Source organism: Sapajus apella, unplaced genomic scaffold (genome assembly GCF_009761245.1).
Source record: "Sapajus apella isolate SASKATOON/1434 unplaced genomic scaffold, GSC_monkey_1.0 scaffold18, whole genome shotgun sequence".
Lineage (NCBI taxonomy): Eukaryota > Metazoa > Chordata > Mammalia > Primates > Cebidae > Sapajus > Sapajus apella.
In genome coordinates this window covers 7,607,375-7,624,705 of record NW_022436958.1, presented here as the reverse complement: position 1 = coordinate 7,624,705, position 17,331 = coordinate 7,607,375, and the positions used below count along the sequence as shown (strand labels likewise).

At 36.4% G+C, this 17,331-nt stretch overlaps 1 protein-coding gene across 7 annotated transcripts in view; it reads right to left on the bottom strand.

Moving 5' to 3' along the window:
- ARHGAP15 (Rho GTPase activating protein 15) overlaps nucleotides 1-17,331 on the bottom strand; it is a 637,215-nt gene that overhangs the window by 184,439 nt on the left and 435,445 nt on the right. Inside the window, exon 13 of one of the 7 annotated variants that reach the window (XM_032286214.1) lies at nucleotides 11,316-11,889. The exons of the other annotated variants lie outside the window; for them this stretch is intronic. Coding sequence (XP_032142105.1) covers nucleotides 11,678-11,889 — 212 coding nt within the window. The 3' untranslated portion in view covers nucleotides 11,316-11,677. Of the gene's footprint in view, nucleotides 1-11,315; nucleotides 11,890-17,331 lie in introns of those variants that run through there. 7 annotated transcript variants of the gene reach the window in all.

The window sequence follows — 17,331 nt, the reverse complement described above, 5'->3', positions numbered from 1 at the left end:
AATTTTTGTTTCTCAAATGAAGTTATCATCTGCAATAGCTACTGAATCAAGAGAGAGAAAACATACCTGTATTAATTATTAAGTCTTTGAAGTAACAGCAACAACAATACTCATTACTTCATAAAAAATGTGCAGCTATGCATGGCACATGTACAAACCTTAATTTTTTTTCTTTTTGCCAATAAAAAGCATTCAACAATTATCCATTGGAAAAATATCTAGCGAGAGCCCAAGTAATATGCTAGATGCTGTTAGTGACAAAATAAAAGACACAATCTGCTTTCGATTATTTTGTAATCTACTAGAAAATGAAGACAATAAAAAAAAAAAAAACATTATAAAAGGTGATTCTGAAAGGATTGCTAATCAGGACTTAGATTCCATAAAGATGCCTAGGAGGAGTAGATGGGTGGGGGTGGGGAAAAGAAAGAACCAGGCAGCTGAGACATGATGTCCTTCATGCAGAGGTTAAGAAAGGAGTGGCCTGAAGGACAGGAGCGAGGGATAATCTGGCTGTTGTCCCAAATCTTTTTATTTACCCCTATAATCACACAGCAGTTATTAAACTCCTATCGTGGCGTCAGTCTTTGAGGATATAGTGGTGAGTAACACTGCAAGGTCCTTCTGCTCATAGAGAGAGACAGGACAACTAACAGGGTAGCTTCGTGCTGTAATACTACTAAGAGAACAGAGCAAAAGTGTGTGCTAAGTGATTCTAGAGCTACTTCTTTTTTTTTTTATTGCATTTTAGGTTTGGGGGTACATGTGAAGGACATGCAAGATTGTTGCATAGGTACACACATGGCAGTGTGGAGCTACTTCTTAATCGGAAATTAAAGAGAAACAGAAATTTTGCCTGTTAGCATTTTGCCCGCTATGGAAAACATATTGTGAAAATTAAGAAAAAATTTAAAAGATAGTGTTTTCTCTCAAAAAGGGGAAATGAGGCATGCACGTGGAAATGAGCTAAACAGTCGGGGTATGGACATTCAGGTGAATCAAGGGCAGTAAGAAAGCAGTGACTGCTTTATGGAGCAAATACAAAAGGAATTTTAATCCTCATTGTCTTCACCAATATTTTTCTGTGCAAGTCAAGTATCCTGTTTTACACTGTATTCTATATTCTAGAATCATATGATGAGACACACCTTTCTGCCAAAATGAATCTTGCCGAGTTATGAAATTAAACACACATAAAGTAATATCTAAAAAAATACACTTCACTCATTATATGATAGCATAATTTTGCTTTTTTAACAGTTTCACTTTATTTTTCATGAATAAAATTACTTCCAAGCTTTAGTGCTTCTGTTTTTCACTACCTCCAAAAGTCTTTTGAACAGGAACCTCATCCTATCCATCTTTATATTCTGTTACTTTACTTCTGGGATATCATAGTCATTTGATCAATGTTTGTTGAGAAGAGAGTAGCTGCAGACTCCATAAGCCTACCCTAGACCTAAAAGTGATGGGATTTAAGGCAATGATATGCATAATGGCTAAGAGCACATTGACTTTAGAGTCCATCAACCCCAGGCTTGAGTGCTGGCTCTGTCACAAACAAGTTGGGGACCTTGGGTAAGTTAAACTCACTAAGTCTCAGTTTCCTTACCAAAACTACTGAGATAATAATGTCTACTTCGTTGTGCTCTGTGATAACTAAATGAGATAACATAAATAAAGTCCACAGTTTGATGCCTGGCAAATAATAAGTGTACAAGAAATGCTATTATAGTTGTTGTGATTGAGACAGGTAAAAAGCAGGTATTAGAAATGACATAAACTTGTCACCTTTGGAAAGCAAAAGCAGTCAACATCTATAAGCAGTAGAGTACACGCAGAAAGTAGATCTCTTGGAGCAACAATCAAATTTCTCTATCATTCCAGTGACCAGTGACTACTCAAGTGGCGTTATATCTTCAGGCAATGAAAATCACACTTCAAATGATATGTTGAAAGGTGGGTACTATGGGTTGGAAATGTAGGTATGAGAGAAATTTGATCACAAGTGATGCTTGCTGAACTTGCAAGTTTTCTGAGGAAGTAGTGGGTAGGGAGGAGGGCCCAAAGGTATGTTTTTTTTTTTTTCATGCCAGTTTAGTAGGTGAAATAATTAAGATGAATCAGCAAAAGGGAAGTGAAGGCCTTTTAAAAGTCTTGACCCAATGTCTTGCATCAGGAAGTAGGCTACACAAAGGGCATAGAAAATGTCAGCTGGTTGACAACAAACATAAAAACAAATTTATTAAAGAGTATAGAAAACTTGCCCAATCCAAAAAGCAGAGGGGTTAAACTGGGCAGAAAAGAACAGGTTCCAGAATCATTTATTGCTTACCACAGTAAGGGAGATGTTTGTTTGTGGGAGAATTCCTGATGGGCATGCTCAGAGTGTATACAAGTCAATTTAAGTAGCTAAAAATTTCCATGGAAGAAGGAAGTCAAATTGTCTCTATTTGCAGATGACATAATTGTATATTTAGAAGACCCCATCATCTCAGCCCAAAATCTCCTGAAACTGATAAGCAACTTCAGCAAAGTCTCAGGATACAAAATCAATGTGCAAAAATCACAAGCATTCCTATACACCAATAACAGACTTAAAGAGAGCCAAATCAAGAACGAACTGCCATTCACAATTGCTACAAAGAGAATAAAATACCTAGGAATACAACTAACAAGGAACGTAAAGGACCTCTTCAAGGAGAACTACAAACTACTGCTCAAAGAAATAAAAGAAGACACAAACAGATGGAGAAACATTCCATGCTCATGGTTAGGAAGAATCAACATCGTGAAAATGGCCATACTGCCCAAAGTAATTTATAGATTCAATGCTATCCCCACCAAGCTACCAATGACCTTCTTCACAGAACTGGAAAAAACCACCTTAAACTTCATATGGAACCAAAAGAGAGCCCACATTGCCAAGAAAATTCTAAGCAGAAAGAACAAAGTAGGAGGCATCACACTACCTGATTTCAAACTATACTACAAGGCTACATTAGTCAAAATAGCATGGTACTGGTACCAAAACAGAGATATAGACCAATGGAACAGAACAGAGGCCTCAGAGGCAACACCGAGGTGTGATTTTTGACACCTGACAAAAACAAGCAATGGGGAAAGGATTCCCTGTTCAATAAATGGTATTGGGAAAACTGGCTAGTCATGTACAGAAAGCAGAAACTGGACCCCTTCCTGACACCTTACACGAAAATTAACTCCAGATGGATTAAAGACTTAAACATAAGACCTAACACCATAAAAACCCTAGAAGAAAATCTAGGCAAAAGCATTCAGGACACAGGCATAGGCAAGGACTTCATGGCTAAAACACCAAAAGCACTGGCAACAAAAGCCACAATAGACAAATGGGATCTAATTAAACTCCAGAGCTTCTGCACAGCAAAAGAAATAATCACTAGAGTGAATCAGCAACCAACAGAATGGGAAAAAATTATGTAATCTACCCATCTGACAAAGGGCTAATATCCAGAATCTACAAAGAACTAAAACAGATTTACAAGAAAAAAACAAAAAACAAGCCCATTCAAAAGTGGGCGAAGGATATGAACAGACACTTTACAAAAGAAGACATATATGAGGCCAATAAACATATGAAAAAATGCTCGTTGTCACTGGTCATTAGAGACATGCCAATCAAAACCACATTGAGATACCATCTCACGCCAGTTAGAATGAAAATCATTAAATAATCCAGAGACAACAGATGCTGGAGAGGATGTGGAGAAATAGGAACACTTTTACACTGTTGGTGGGAGTGTAAATTAGTTCAAACATTGTGGAATACATTGTGGCAATTCCTCAAGGACTTAGATATAGAAATTCCATTTGACCCAGCAATCCCATTACTGGGTATATCTCCAAAGGATTATAAATTGTTCTGTTGTAAGGACACATGCACACGAATGTTCTCTGCAGCACTGTTTACAATAGCAAAGACTTGGAACCAACCCAAATGCCCATCAATGATAGACTGGACAAGGAAAATGTGGCACATATACACCATGGAATACTATGCAGCCATAAAAAGTGATGAGTTCATGTCCTTTGTAGGGACATGGATGAACCTGGAAACCATCATTCTCAGCAAACTGACACAAGAACAGAAAATTAAACACCACATGTTCTCACTCATAGGTGGGTGTTGAACAATGAGAACACATGGACACAGGGAGAGGAGCATCACACACTGGGGTCTGTGGGGGGGAACTAGGGGAGAGACAGCAGGGAGTGGGGAGTTAGGGAAGGACAACATGGGGAGAAATGCCAGATACAGGTGACAGGGAGGAAGGCAGCAAACCACACTGCCATGTATGTACCTATGCAACAATCTTGCATGTTCTTCACATGTATCCCAAAACCTAAGATGCAATAATATACATATTTAAAAAAAAATTCCATGGAATACTATGTAGCCATAAAAAGAAATGAGATTATGTCCTTCAGAGACATGGATGAAGCTGGAAGCCATCATCCTCAGCAAACAAACACAGGAACAGAAAACCAAACACTGCATGTTCTCACTCATAAGTGGTAGGTGAAATGATCACATGGACATAGGGAGGGGAACAATACCTACCAGGGCCTGTTAGGGGTGGTGGGTGAGGGGAAGGAGCTTAGAGGACTGGGAAATAGATGCAGCAAACCACTATGGCACACGTATACCTATGCAGGAAACCAGCATGTTCTGCACATGTATCCCAGAACTTAAAATAAAATTTAAAAAAGAATCTACACCTGTCTCTTCCATTCACAAAAACAAATTGCGATGCAGTGGAGTGTGCTATTAAAAAAATAGAAAGCTTAAATTTTCTCCAATATTTAGAAAAAGGCAAACAAATAAGTACTTAGAGCAACTGAGATGGCTTCTCCAGAATGTAGTGAAGGGAAGATAGTAAGATGGAGAGGTAGAGAGCAGATGCCATTGGTGCACCAGAGCTTCTGTCCAAAAGGGACTGTAAAACATCACTGAAATCTAATGAGTGGGAGGAATTTATATTACTAGAGATTCTATTAGGGGGGCAATTACATACCCTTTTTAAATAAACTGTTTGGAAAGAAGGAAGAAGTTTAAAATTCTAAATGATTATCTTTGAGTAGAAAGATAAAAGGAAGGTGAGTCCAGTTAAGAGAAAGGCTTTTGATTTAGTGGGTACAGTCAGTTGAGGTGCTAACAACAGTAGACTTATGTTCTGCTCTTCTATCACTCAATATTAGGGCTTGCCTCTAAAAAAACTTAATAAATATCAGTTTAATGAAGTGATGGATTGTTGGCTAGTTCTGGAGGTCAACTGACCATAGTGAAAAATCTTTAGCCTATCAGGGGTGTCCACAGGTCTCCATCCAGTTCTGATGGAAGGGCTGGTATTCCAGAAACTACCGTGAAAGAGAGAAGACAAAGGAAAGGAAGATCTTCATCCTTTATTATGGGAAAGGAAAAGTTAACTAAAGCAAGGGGTGTTTAGGAAAAATAATATATTTTATTTGTTTAAATTAATTCAATAGAGGGAAAGAGGCTTTTTTTTTTTTTTTTAAAGGAATGTTTGAAGTAAGACAAAAACACAATGGTACAAACTTTAGAAGTCCATAAGAGCTCAGGTCATAGATTATTTCATTGAAAAGAATCAGAACTAATTTCTTTCAAAACATTCCCAAACCAACAAACACTGAAAAGTAGAGAGCCACAACACAAACAGTACAACCCCTCAATCTTTAATAAAACAAAAATAGCCACAGCATCAAACCATACATAGTCATATGCACTGTGAAACACTGTAAAAATAGAAATCAAAGTCTGCACCAAGATGAGGGAAGAATCTGAGAGCCAATACAAACTTCAAAAATGGCAGAAGAAAGAAGTTTCCTTAAAAGGATCATAGTTTTGAGAGTAATATCTGACAAACCGATTAGAGTATCAGGACACGGGCATGGGTGCACCCTATGAGTAGGGAAATACCCTAGAAATTTCATGCCACAGAAAGTCAAGGGAGGTGATGCTGAAGGCAAAATCATTGTATTGCCCATTCCTCGGGATCATCACATAGGAACAGTGCCAAAGAGGAAGCTGCATGAAAGAGGAAGAGGGAACAGAAATCTATAGATTCTGACACACAGAGCTGTGTTGGAGAGAGGGAGGGGGAAGAGTCAGGGTGGGGGGGGAGAGAGAGAGCGAGAGAGAGAGGGGGAGAGAGAGAGCGAGAGAGAGTGAGAGTGAGAGAGAGAGACTGAGATTGAATAAAATGGCCCTATGTAAGAATTAGAGTAATTGAGTAAATGGCCTTTTTCAAGAAAAAATAGCAAATCACAGAAACAACATGGGATCATCAATTAGACCCAAGTAAAAAGAAGAAGGGCTATACATTAGAAGATGAATTATTCAAGAAACCAGTGGAATTCAGACAAATAGTTACCTATAGTTAAAAAAAAATACTTACATATTATACATCAGAAAGAGTGTTTAAAAAGAACTGTAAGTATTCAAAAAGATGAAAAGCAGTGGGTCGAGTTCAGGAAATTGGTGGGATTTAAAAATCCCTATAAATGTCAAAGTAGAAGCAAAATACAATATGCATGAATGAAAACCCAGAATGGTATACAAAGTAGAAGAAATTATACAAAATGAAAAGAAAAAAGATTAAAGACATAAAATATGTCTAAGAATAGTTGTATGTACATGAATAAAAGTGATTACAGTACACAAGAAAAATAGGACTAGTTCTCTCCAAGAAAAGAATAGGGCAAATTAAACAGAAAAAAATATTAAAGATGTAATAGAAGAAAAGTTTTGAAAATAGAGAAGAACTTAAATCTGCTTAATAAAGTGATACATTTAGTCCCAGGAAAATTTGACATAGAATGATTAATCCAACAAATCCTAGTGTACCTACTAAAATCTAGGGATTAAAAATATCGCCATATGGTGTTCCAGGCAGTACAGGTAAATCATATTAGCCAAGGGTGCGGTGGGAGGAATGACCTCAGAAAACTTCACAGCAACACTGAGTGCTAGCTGGAAAGGTGTGCAAAATTTAGAGAATTTTAAATATAGGATATATGATTTTATACCATGACGTGTTCTTCAAGTATAAGACCATTTGCAGACATTGTGAAACATTCAGAAACTAGAGAGTCGCCTACCCATGTTTCTTTCTGGAAAAGTGACTGAATGATCAAATCTAATAAACACAAAATTGCAGTGAGGCACTTTTTCTGCAGAGTAAACTTAGTAAAACAAGGAAGGGGTGGACATATTTCCTGTGCAGCGTAGAACAAGACCAAACAATATTAGGGATATATTTATAAATGTAAATAGTATAATGTTTTCAATAGTAAAATTCTACATAACTCAAAAGACTATCAGGAAGGAAGAATAATGTACTAATTCACTCATAAATGAGGAAAGAAAGATTTGGTCTAAAATAAAAACACTTTTTTTAAGGACTCTAAATTCTTAGCGTTTTTCTTAAGGTTAGGTTATCTTTCAGAAGCTAATATTTCTTGGATCAAATAAACATTTATTTGAAGTTCAGTCATTTTTCAAGTTCATTTAATTTCTTTTTCTTTTTAAAATTCAAGTAGAACTGAACATAAAACATTTTTGCTAAGGAATAACCACTGTGGCAGAATCATATTTTAATCTGACTATTCATCTCTATTCATCTTTCTACACAAACACATGGCCATCTAGAATGGTGTTGTTCACTAAATATTAACATATTTATTTATATTTACAAAATGACTAGATGATGGAATTTTTCTTTGCATATTTTTGTATTAAATTTTAGAGCAGTTAACTATTCTTAAATAGAGTTTTAAAATATTCTTTTGACAAAAAAAGTTTTAAGTATTCTTTCAATAAACAGCAACATAGTTGCACAAGGTCATGGTGGGGTGTTTTTATAATTCTCTACTCAGTCACTATATAATTATCAGAAAGGGCATGGAACTGAGAAAATCTCTGCATTCTTTTAGTTTTAGACATCTATGGAATTGCGAACTTCCTGTGGGATTTATCTTGCATTTGTCTAAATTTAGAAAGAACATTTTAAACCTCGGGATGATTGTTTAACACTCAGTATGTTTCTGATCCATCTCTCTACATCTTTATCAGTTTGTTTAGAAAATGTTTTAATAGCAAAAAGTAAAATACATGCACAAAGATACTAGCAAGACATTCCAAAATCAAATATAAATTATTTGATCCAATTTATAATTAGAGATTTTACCTGCCACTCATTCTGATGTGACCATATTTTATTTTCCAAATTATTCAAGAAATGTAGATTTAAAATCTTTCACTGAGAATAAAAGATGGATTATGTTGGTGCAAAGGTAACTGTCAAATCGCAATTACTTTTGCACCACCCTAATATGACCTGACTTACTCACATTCATAAAGATTGCTTTGCAGAATTCCAGTTTGACTTCAATTGGCTTTTGTAGCTATGTATTGTGTGTCTACACACACCCCCCCCCCCCCCCCCACACACACATATTTTGAGACAGAGTCTCATACTGTTGCCCAGGCCAGTGTATAGTGGCATGATCTCACTCACTGCAGTCTCCGCCCCCCAGGGGTTTAAGCAATTCTTCTGCCTCAGCATCCCAAATAGCTGGGATTACACGTGCCCACCAACAAGCCTGGCTAATTTTTGCATTTTTAGTAGAGATGGGGTTTTGCCATGTTGGCCAGGGTGGTCTCGAACTCCTGAATTCAAGTGACACACATACCTCGGCCTCTCAAAAGGCTGGGATTACAGACATGAGCCATCACAGCTGGCCTATTGCCAGATTTCTAAATGCTCTAATTATCCAGATTACATAGCAATAAGCATTGCTATTCTCTTCTACAGTCTTAAGTCTGCCAGAATGCTACAAATGAACAGATTGTGAATGTCTAGATACCTTGATACCAAAGAAGACTGGTCTTTAGCACTGATTCTCTGGCCAGCTTTTCATCTACCCTGTTGGGACAGCTTTATTTAGGTAATTTTGGACACTTGCTTTCAGTGTTGTGAAACTGCAATAGAATGTATCTTTAACAATTCAAAAAATATTAATGGCTACTCTTGGGTGGCATTTTCTTATTCTGTATGTACTAAATCTATCAATCAAAGGAGAATGCAAACTAAAATGTTTCCATTTTAAAATTCCAAAATTTCCAAATTTACCTAGAAGAGTTTCACTTCATTTAGCTAACCAGTAAAGTTTAGTTGAAATTGTGAGAAATGACAGAAGAAACTGGTTTTCTTAACCAATAAAATACCTAAAAATTGGTAGTAGACATAGAACTATAAAATTAGTGTTCTGTGGTAATTGGTTCAAATACAAAAACATAAAACCTTGGAGAATTCCCATTTACTCAGAATAATTTCTGAATAGAAGTAATTGTTTGTCTTTGTTCACAAGAGGCCTTCTAGGCTGAGCTTTAACTTGATCATGTTTAAATCATCTCACACAAAAATCTTAGATATGTCCCAAACAGAACCTAACTCCCTACAATAATTTTTCATTTCTCTAAGAATTCGGAAGGGTTGGCTTAAGCAAATTTCTTGAGGAAAATCCACACCATCTACCTTTCTGACCTTCCCCACCCCACATTTCTGTCTTTATGAATGCCAGCAGTATCTATCATGAGTAACTCAACTTTCTATAAAAGTAACAGTTGATAAAAATCTGTAAAACTGCTACTGGGAACAAACAAATTAAACAAATGACAACGTTATACAATAAAACTGCTGTTGTCCTTTGGTAGAAGAATTGCTTCTTCTATGGGACTAATACATCTTGCTGAAACAATTTTAAATAATATGTAACATATGGAGTCAGCTTTTATTCTTCTTCTAAAAGAAGACAATTATATTTATGTGATAAACTGTTCAGTGTTGGTAGCATGATACTCTTATTACCAGCCACTTAAATAATTCCTGACATGTTCCTATGTATATCTGCAGCTCACTTCTCTTGAAATCCTTCTTACATTTTAAGCCCCATCTCTTAACAATGGCGCTCATGTGCCCCTTTAGCAAGATCAGGAGGGTGGCCAGCTATACGTGAGACCAGCGGAGAAATGATTTTCCTGCAGTAGATGGAGCCAATGTAAACTCATTTCTCCTTTTCCACACATCTTCCATCTACACAGTTTCCATCTGAGAGTTCCCCTATCCCTGAAGAAAAGCTGGGACTCAACCCCAGCCAGTTCTTGGTAGAATGAAAGAAAAGCAGCTTTCAAGATTTAGCTTTGCTAAAGGAGCTATCAACTTGGTGTTAACTGAGTATTGTCTCCTCCTCACCCACTGGCAAGCTGGTATGAGATGTGTTTCATATGACTTTAAAAGAGGTCTTTGGGGAAAGAGAGACACCTGTAGACATCTGCTGAGTGCCTTTCCACAATTCATCTAGAAATGCTTAATAAAATTAGAAAAAAAATTGTCTCCACATTTTTTAGTTCTACTGCTCCCAACCCACATACACATTTCTGAAGGAGAGAAATGAATTTCCAAATTGTCACTCTGGCTCACTCATCAGTTGTCACTGTGTGTTTAGATAATGCTTGTTAGAAAGTGATGGAGTTTACTCTGCAACCTCATGCTTCCATAACGAATCTCTTACAGAATATCGGTTGGGGTAGGATTTATCAATGCCCCTCCTCATTGCCCCACAGAGTGAGTTGAATAATTCTAATAATCAAAAGCACAGAGTCTGCATCGAGTTTGGAAATGAAACCATGGGTAATTTTCAAAAGTAGTGCCCTCGATTTTTGATGAACTGTCACAGAAACAGGAATTACCACAATTCAAAAATCACATCCACTAACCAACAGAGATCAGCATCTGTGGATGATTTCTTCTAACTTACTACCCTCAAATTTCTTCCCTGCCCCCCTAATAAAAACACACCCTCTTGCCTCATGCTTCCAATTTAGTGCAATCATGCCTCTTACTGGCCATTGCCTTGCAGGACAGCAGCTGTCAAATATATACAGGCAAGATATAGGGGTCTGAAACATAAAGCCTCATAATGTAAAAGACATGCACATCTTATATCACATCTAATATTAGACTCCAATGAGGCTGCTCAGCCTTCAGAAGCAAACACTCTTCGCATCACAGACACTTGAAATAAAAGAGTGCTAAATGGCACTTATCACTTTCCAGAGTCTTTAGATATAATGTCATTCAGGAAAATAAACTGCCCTCTTCCTTCCTCCCTTTACCCTCCCACCAATGAAATGATTATGAAAGAGAACCTCCAGTCCTTGGAAGGTTTTAAGGAATTTTCTTTGAAGATGAGTTTTTTTGCTCTTCCAGAGATTCTGGTAATGTAAAGTTTGGGGAGATGCCGGAGAACGGGAACAGAATGTGCCATTTCTGGAGTTGAGACAGCTAACTTCAAGTATAACCTACATGTTTTTTTTTTCAGTAACTCATTTAAGACCTATTTATTTACATCACTGTTGTACTAATCCCTCTGCCAGGCAGTAGAGGTAAAGGTAACAAGCCCTCCCTACTTGCTATTAGGGAATTCAGGCTCTTGAACTGAGAAGGTAAATGACTATACAATAGAAAATGCTATGGCAAATGTATGGATAAAATGGAGGAAAACCAGAGGAGAGAGAAGAGGTTACCTCTGCCTAGGAAATTTAAGGACAGTTTCAGAGAGGTAATAACATGTTAGCTTGGTTTTGAAGGATGAACAAGAGATTTGTAGGTGGGTGTGGGGCTGTGGGGTGGAAGTGCACTCTCCAAGATGTGACTGCAGTGTGGGCAATGACACGTAGGCATGCACTAGCTGGCATAGCAAGTTGCTGGTTTGTCACAGTGAGCCCAGTTCTCTGTAAAGTGAAACTATAAAAATGCAGCTTCTCTAACCTTTATGGCATATTGAGTTAAATGTCACTTGGCTCTTGCATCTTCTGGCTTTTTGTGGAGCTAATTAATCTGCTGAGTATGCCTGAAAACATGGACGGTGTTCAAGCATACCTGTTTGAAGCTGGTTACCAATTCTGTGCCCGCAATCATGTTACTGATCACATTCTACCCCAGTTAAGATGAGAATGAAAATAGAACCTGTTAAGCAGGATTATTGCGATGATCAGAAGATATTACTGTTCAGAACTTAGCATGTACAATACCTAGCCCATAGGAAGTGCTCAGTATATATTAGTTATCATTAAGACCACCATTATTAAACATCCATTATTTATAGGCACTTTTCTGTACAGCTTGAGGGTAAAAAAATATAAAAGTCAAATATGATCCTGTCTATGAGGATCCAGATTGTTTTGGTTGGGAAGACAAGGTATAAGTGCATGAATTAGTATAAAGGGAAAATTACATATATTAATTAGAATTATGTACTAATATATTTGTAATGATACAGGAAACCAAAAACTAGGATAATTTAAGATATTAAAATATTAAATATTTTAAGGTATCAAAATACTTGTGATAAAATGCATATTAAAATTTTAAAAATACATGCAAAAGAAGGATGAGTAAGAAAATGAGCTAAATTCATCACAGGAATTTGGAACCTCAGTGGAGTTTTGAAAAATGGGCTAAGAAAGAGAATTTCAGGAAAAGAAGAGATCCAGAATACAGAATCTGTTGTCATCAGCAAGTCATCGAGGTGGAAATAAACATACCATTCTCTGCCTGTAATAATTATATTTGCCTGCAGGAGCATAAGATTCATGTTGGGTGTAGGCTGGAAATAATTGGATGTGGTCAGCTTCTGGAGAACATCTTGACCTCTGGAGAAATTTATCTGGTTTTCATACTAACAGATACAGGAAATCTTTAGTTAAATTTTGTCTTTTCATTTCCTATTTAATTGCAATGGCACAAATCTCTGAAAAAATTGACCTATCAAGTACTCTGCATTGGGACAACTTCTTTCACCTGTCTTTAGCCCCTAATTAAGTCACCATTACATAAAATGAAGTAGAAAAAAATTGCTTAAGTTTCTACTCCAATTTTAGGCTATGCCATAAGCCTGGTCTGTTAGGCTTGTGTTCACATCATTGAAAATTTAGGCAGAATTAGAAATAAAAAGAACTTTTCTTTAACTCCCAGAGTTCCTTCTTAATAGAACAAATATTTCAGTACTGGTAATGGAAGAAAAAAAGCTCTGTGCAGGGAGGGCTGGAAAAGCTCAGAATCTTAATTCTTGCTCACTTAAAAGTATACCCCCAAAATATTTATTAACAAGAAATCAAGCTTTATCTTCTACATAAGTTGCATGATCAGCACTGTCTTCCCTCGACAAAAAGATCTGGCTGATTTACACTAAGTGGGGCATAGCCTTTGGGCAGTCTTCCTGGAAACAGAGATGGATTTGAGCTGCTCCATTTATTCTTTCTGGACCAGCTCCCCTCACGATCATGGGCACACCTATCTGTGAACGCTGGTCTGAATTAAGGGCACAACTGATGTCCACGGAACAAAGAGCATCATCTATCCTGGGCATCCTGCATCCATCCTAAGAACACTGAGCTCTAACTCAACTAACAAAAGGTGGTTTTTCAGGGACAGAAAAATGTGGTAGTCAAATTAATACAGATTCAAATGTAATGACACAAAGTTAGTGCCTATGATTTTGAGTTGGCTACAAATGTTCTCCATGCAATCTTGTGTCTGAATTAGCTTTTCATTCAGTAACAAATATTAATTGCAACTTTATGCTCTCTGATTTAACCATCCTGAGAAGTTGATGTACTTAGATGCTTCCTATCACATTTTAAATGCTCTCTTAAATATTCAAATTATATAACTATGCTCAATTATGCAATACATTGTATTTGAATACACAATCATAATACAATTTTGGCATCATTGTCATCTTATAGCATTTGCCTTATTATGCTGTGGCATTTTGAGTATTTCTGATCAAACAGTATAAATTGAACAGGTTTTGCATACTGAGCATCTTAAAACCCGCTTTAAAGAGATTTACTATCAATGCACATTTTCTGTTCAGCTGAAAAAAATAAGAACTTTGTAGTATCTACTACGAAATGTTAAATATTAATACTGTTTAAAGTTAATGTTATGCCAAAGAAAATGGCCAATAATACATTATACAATTAAATGCCTATCATATTAGCTCATCTATTAACAAAATAAAATAGATTCAAACAGAAGAGTTCTGATTTGTAGTTTTTTAGCAAGAGTTGCCCATGTGTAAAAGCTAAGTTATTTATTCCATTTTTAAACTGCTGGATACATCAGTTTGCAATTATTTGCATTATATTTGAATGCTTTGTCATATGTCCCCGATACAACAAAAACAGTAAACAGTTTTCTTTTCTTGAATAAAGGCATCTTCTTCTGCACAGAGGCCACTAACAAGGACCAAAATTATCAACCAAAAAAGTGCCCCCCTCCTTTCTTTTTTTTTTTTTTTAAAGTCTAGAGGATCACTGGTGCTTTCTAGATGGCCTAGAGTCATCAAAGATCTCAACATTACTCTCCCTGGCCCTTTGCTGGACTGTATTTGCTATCAGGCCTTGACAAGATTTTCATCTATATAATTCTGCATCATTATTCTGGCCCTCCCAATATTTACCTTTGCCTGTTGAAAGTTAAATCTTTCCTCTTTCATACTCCTTGTTGTAATTTTCTATCCTATATTTTGGTACTTGAAAGCTAATATGTGGTTGGCTTTAATGATAGTTTTTTTTTCCTTTTTCTTTTCAATGTTGGTTGCCTAAAACACCTTGAAATCATGCAGTTTTCACTTCTAAAACATTTCAAAGATTATGTATAAATAAAATGCTCAGGACATGTGAGGGTCCATGCTACACCTGAGCTAGCAAACCAACTTAACTTGGACGTGATTACCCCTTTCCTGAATCAATCAGTTGCTGTGAGGTTTGTGTACATCAGCTCCCAAAGCAATTACTGAATGTTTCAAAATGTCTCCCAAACCCTGCAAAATTAATTCATCTAAAGAGTTTTAAACATATTCAAGGACTTCTTGAAAGTAAGAGAACTGCCTGAGACAGGTCTGACATCTCTTCTGTCTGTACAGTATGGCATTTGTAGTCTTAACTGTAAAAATTCACTTACTCATTGCAGAGAACATCTTATTTCTGAACTTAGTGTACCAGGTTTCCTCTGGGAAGTATCCTTCTTTTACCTCAGTTCCTGAATTCTGGATGAGATTCTTCCTCTACCTCCACATAGAGCACTTGTCACCTTGTTCTAAGACAATCAATCAGTCCATTGTATTTCCTTAGCCATAGTGATTGATTCAGGGATGAGTTATTGATCCAATTTTGATTAATAATAGGTACATTGGGAAAGGAATTTCCTGAGGGACTAGAAGCAGGGATCATGTTGATCCAGAACTGCTGGTGGTCATTTTACAACCATGCAAAGTCTGAGTATGAAGCTTACGGGAAAAGAGCAGAGCTGAGTGACTGAGAGAGACTAGGCCCTAGGATGCTGTTTAAGCTTCAGAATTTAGTTATGCTTGAAGCTGCATCATTTCCTGAATTTTCCAGTTACATAAAGGAACCCCCACTTTTTTTGTCCCTTAAAATCAGAAGAGCCCTAGCTGATTCACTTGTATGTTTTATCTACTGCTTTATTTTCCAGCTGCAGTATTCTCCTATATTGAAAGACCAAATACGTCAAGAAATCAAAAGTCAACATTCGTTTATAGTCTCCAGTGAAGGGGATTACATTTTAGCTCTTATAAGGAATCGTATACGAGCATGTTCAAAGTCAACAGATGACTTAAATCGAATACTGAGTGGGTTTCATTTATTTTTTTTTTTCAGGGCCTAAGAATTTGACTTAATGAAAAATCTCACCAACGTGAGCCCAAAGTAAGTAAAGGTAAAGTCGGGAAGAATTTGCTTACACATTTCATTGTAGAAGTTTTCTATTTCAAGTGATTTGATTTTATCTTCAAGTGATTTGCAATGAGGAAGATTAGTTTTAGCTATAGTTTGGTGACAGCTTTGTAGACAGAAAGATAGTCTATATGCTCATCAGCTAAAATCATTAATTGGGCTGGGAGATTTCTTCAATAGAGGATTATTTTGTAATTTCATTCCAATAGAAATAACCTGAATATTTGAAATAGAGTCAACTAAAATATTCTAGTCATACTTTATATCAAGAAAGAAATTTGGTCAGTGGGTGAAAAACAGCTGGTTAATTGATAAGTAAAAGGTGACTTTTTAATCTAACTCAGCTCCCCCTGAGTTCTTTGTTCTTTATCATATAGTCCTCCCTTCTTCTGATTCTTCCAAGATTTCTTGTTCTTTGCTGTATTCCCTTGAAGGTATGCTAGGTTATATGATGTCCTGCCAGAATAAAAGATTTGTGTTCACAATTATTTCCATAAAGTATAAGCCTCATGTGGTATTTGTATTATAATAGTCCATTTTTCTTAATCCAATATCTTAAAACAGAAACATCAAGTGCATGGCATGCATATTCAGGCACTTTTTTTTTTTTAATAATATCAATGCCATACATCATTAATGTGATCCATCGGATCACAGAACTCTTTCTCTCTTATTTAGGGCAATGCTTCAGTATCCTTCTTAACACAATCATCTAGTCAGTCACCAATAAACAACTGTATTTAGTATAAGAGATGAAATTATTTGTCTTTCCTGCCTTAGCCAATGAGTTGATTTTCTAATTGTGGCATCTCAAGCACAGTGAAATGCTGGTGGGAAATTATTTTGTAAAGAATTCCCTTCAGTGGCACATAAGCATCCACCTACACTGCTGTCAAATCAGGTTAGTCCATGAGTATTTTAAACATAGTTAAATAAGAGATAGAGATTTGGGTGTTAATGAACAGTGCTTTTTATAATGTCATTTGAATATGGATATACTCAGTGACCTAAGTGAGTTTGTGTTCCACCTCCTCCAGTTTAGATTATTTATAAAATAATTCAGGGCACTTCTTTGTCAGAATAACACATTCCTTCCATCTAGAGAAGGCTAAATTGAGTATTCTACTCTCTACCTCCTTTTCCTTCCCTTTTGCCCCCAGAATAAGACTATTAACATGGAAAGCAAAATACAGGCTCTGTTTGAACGGTATCATCTCTTATTTACTTCACAAAACAGAATACAATATGGGTTGCTGTGAAATACAAATGAACTGTAATCCTCATCAGGTTTGGAAATAATGGATTCAGGCTAACATTTCCAGAAGAAATATGAAGGCAGCATTCTAAATTTCCTATTCTTTCCCAAATGAGTTTGCACAAAATGTGTCGCTAAGAAGAGTAATGTGCCCATCACATAGTGAAATTTCCCACTTGCAAAATGAAAA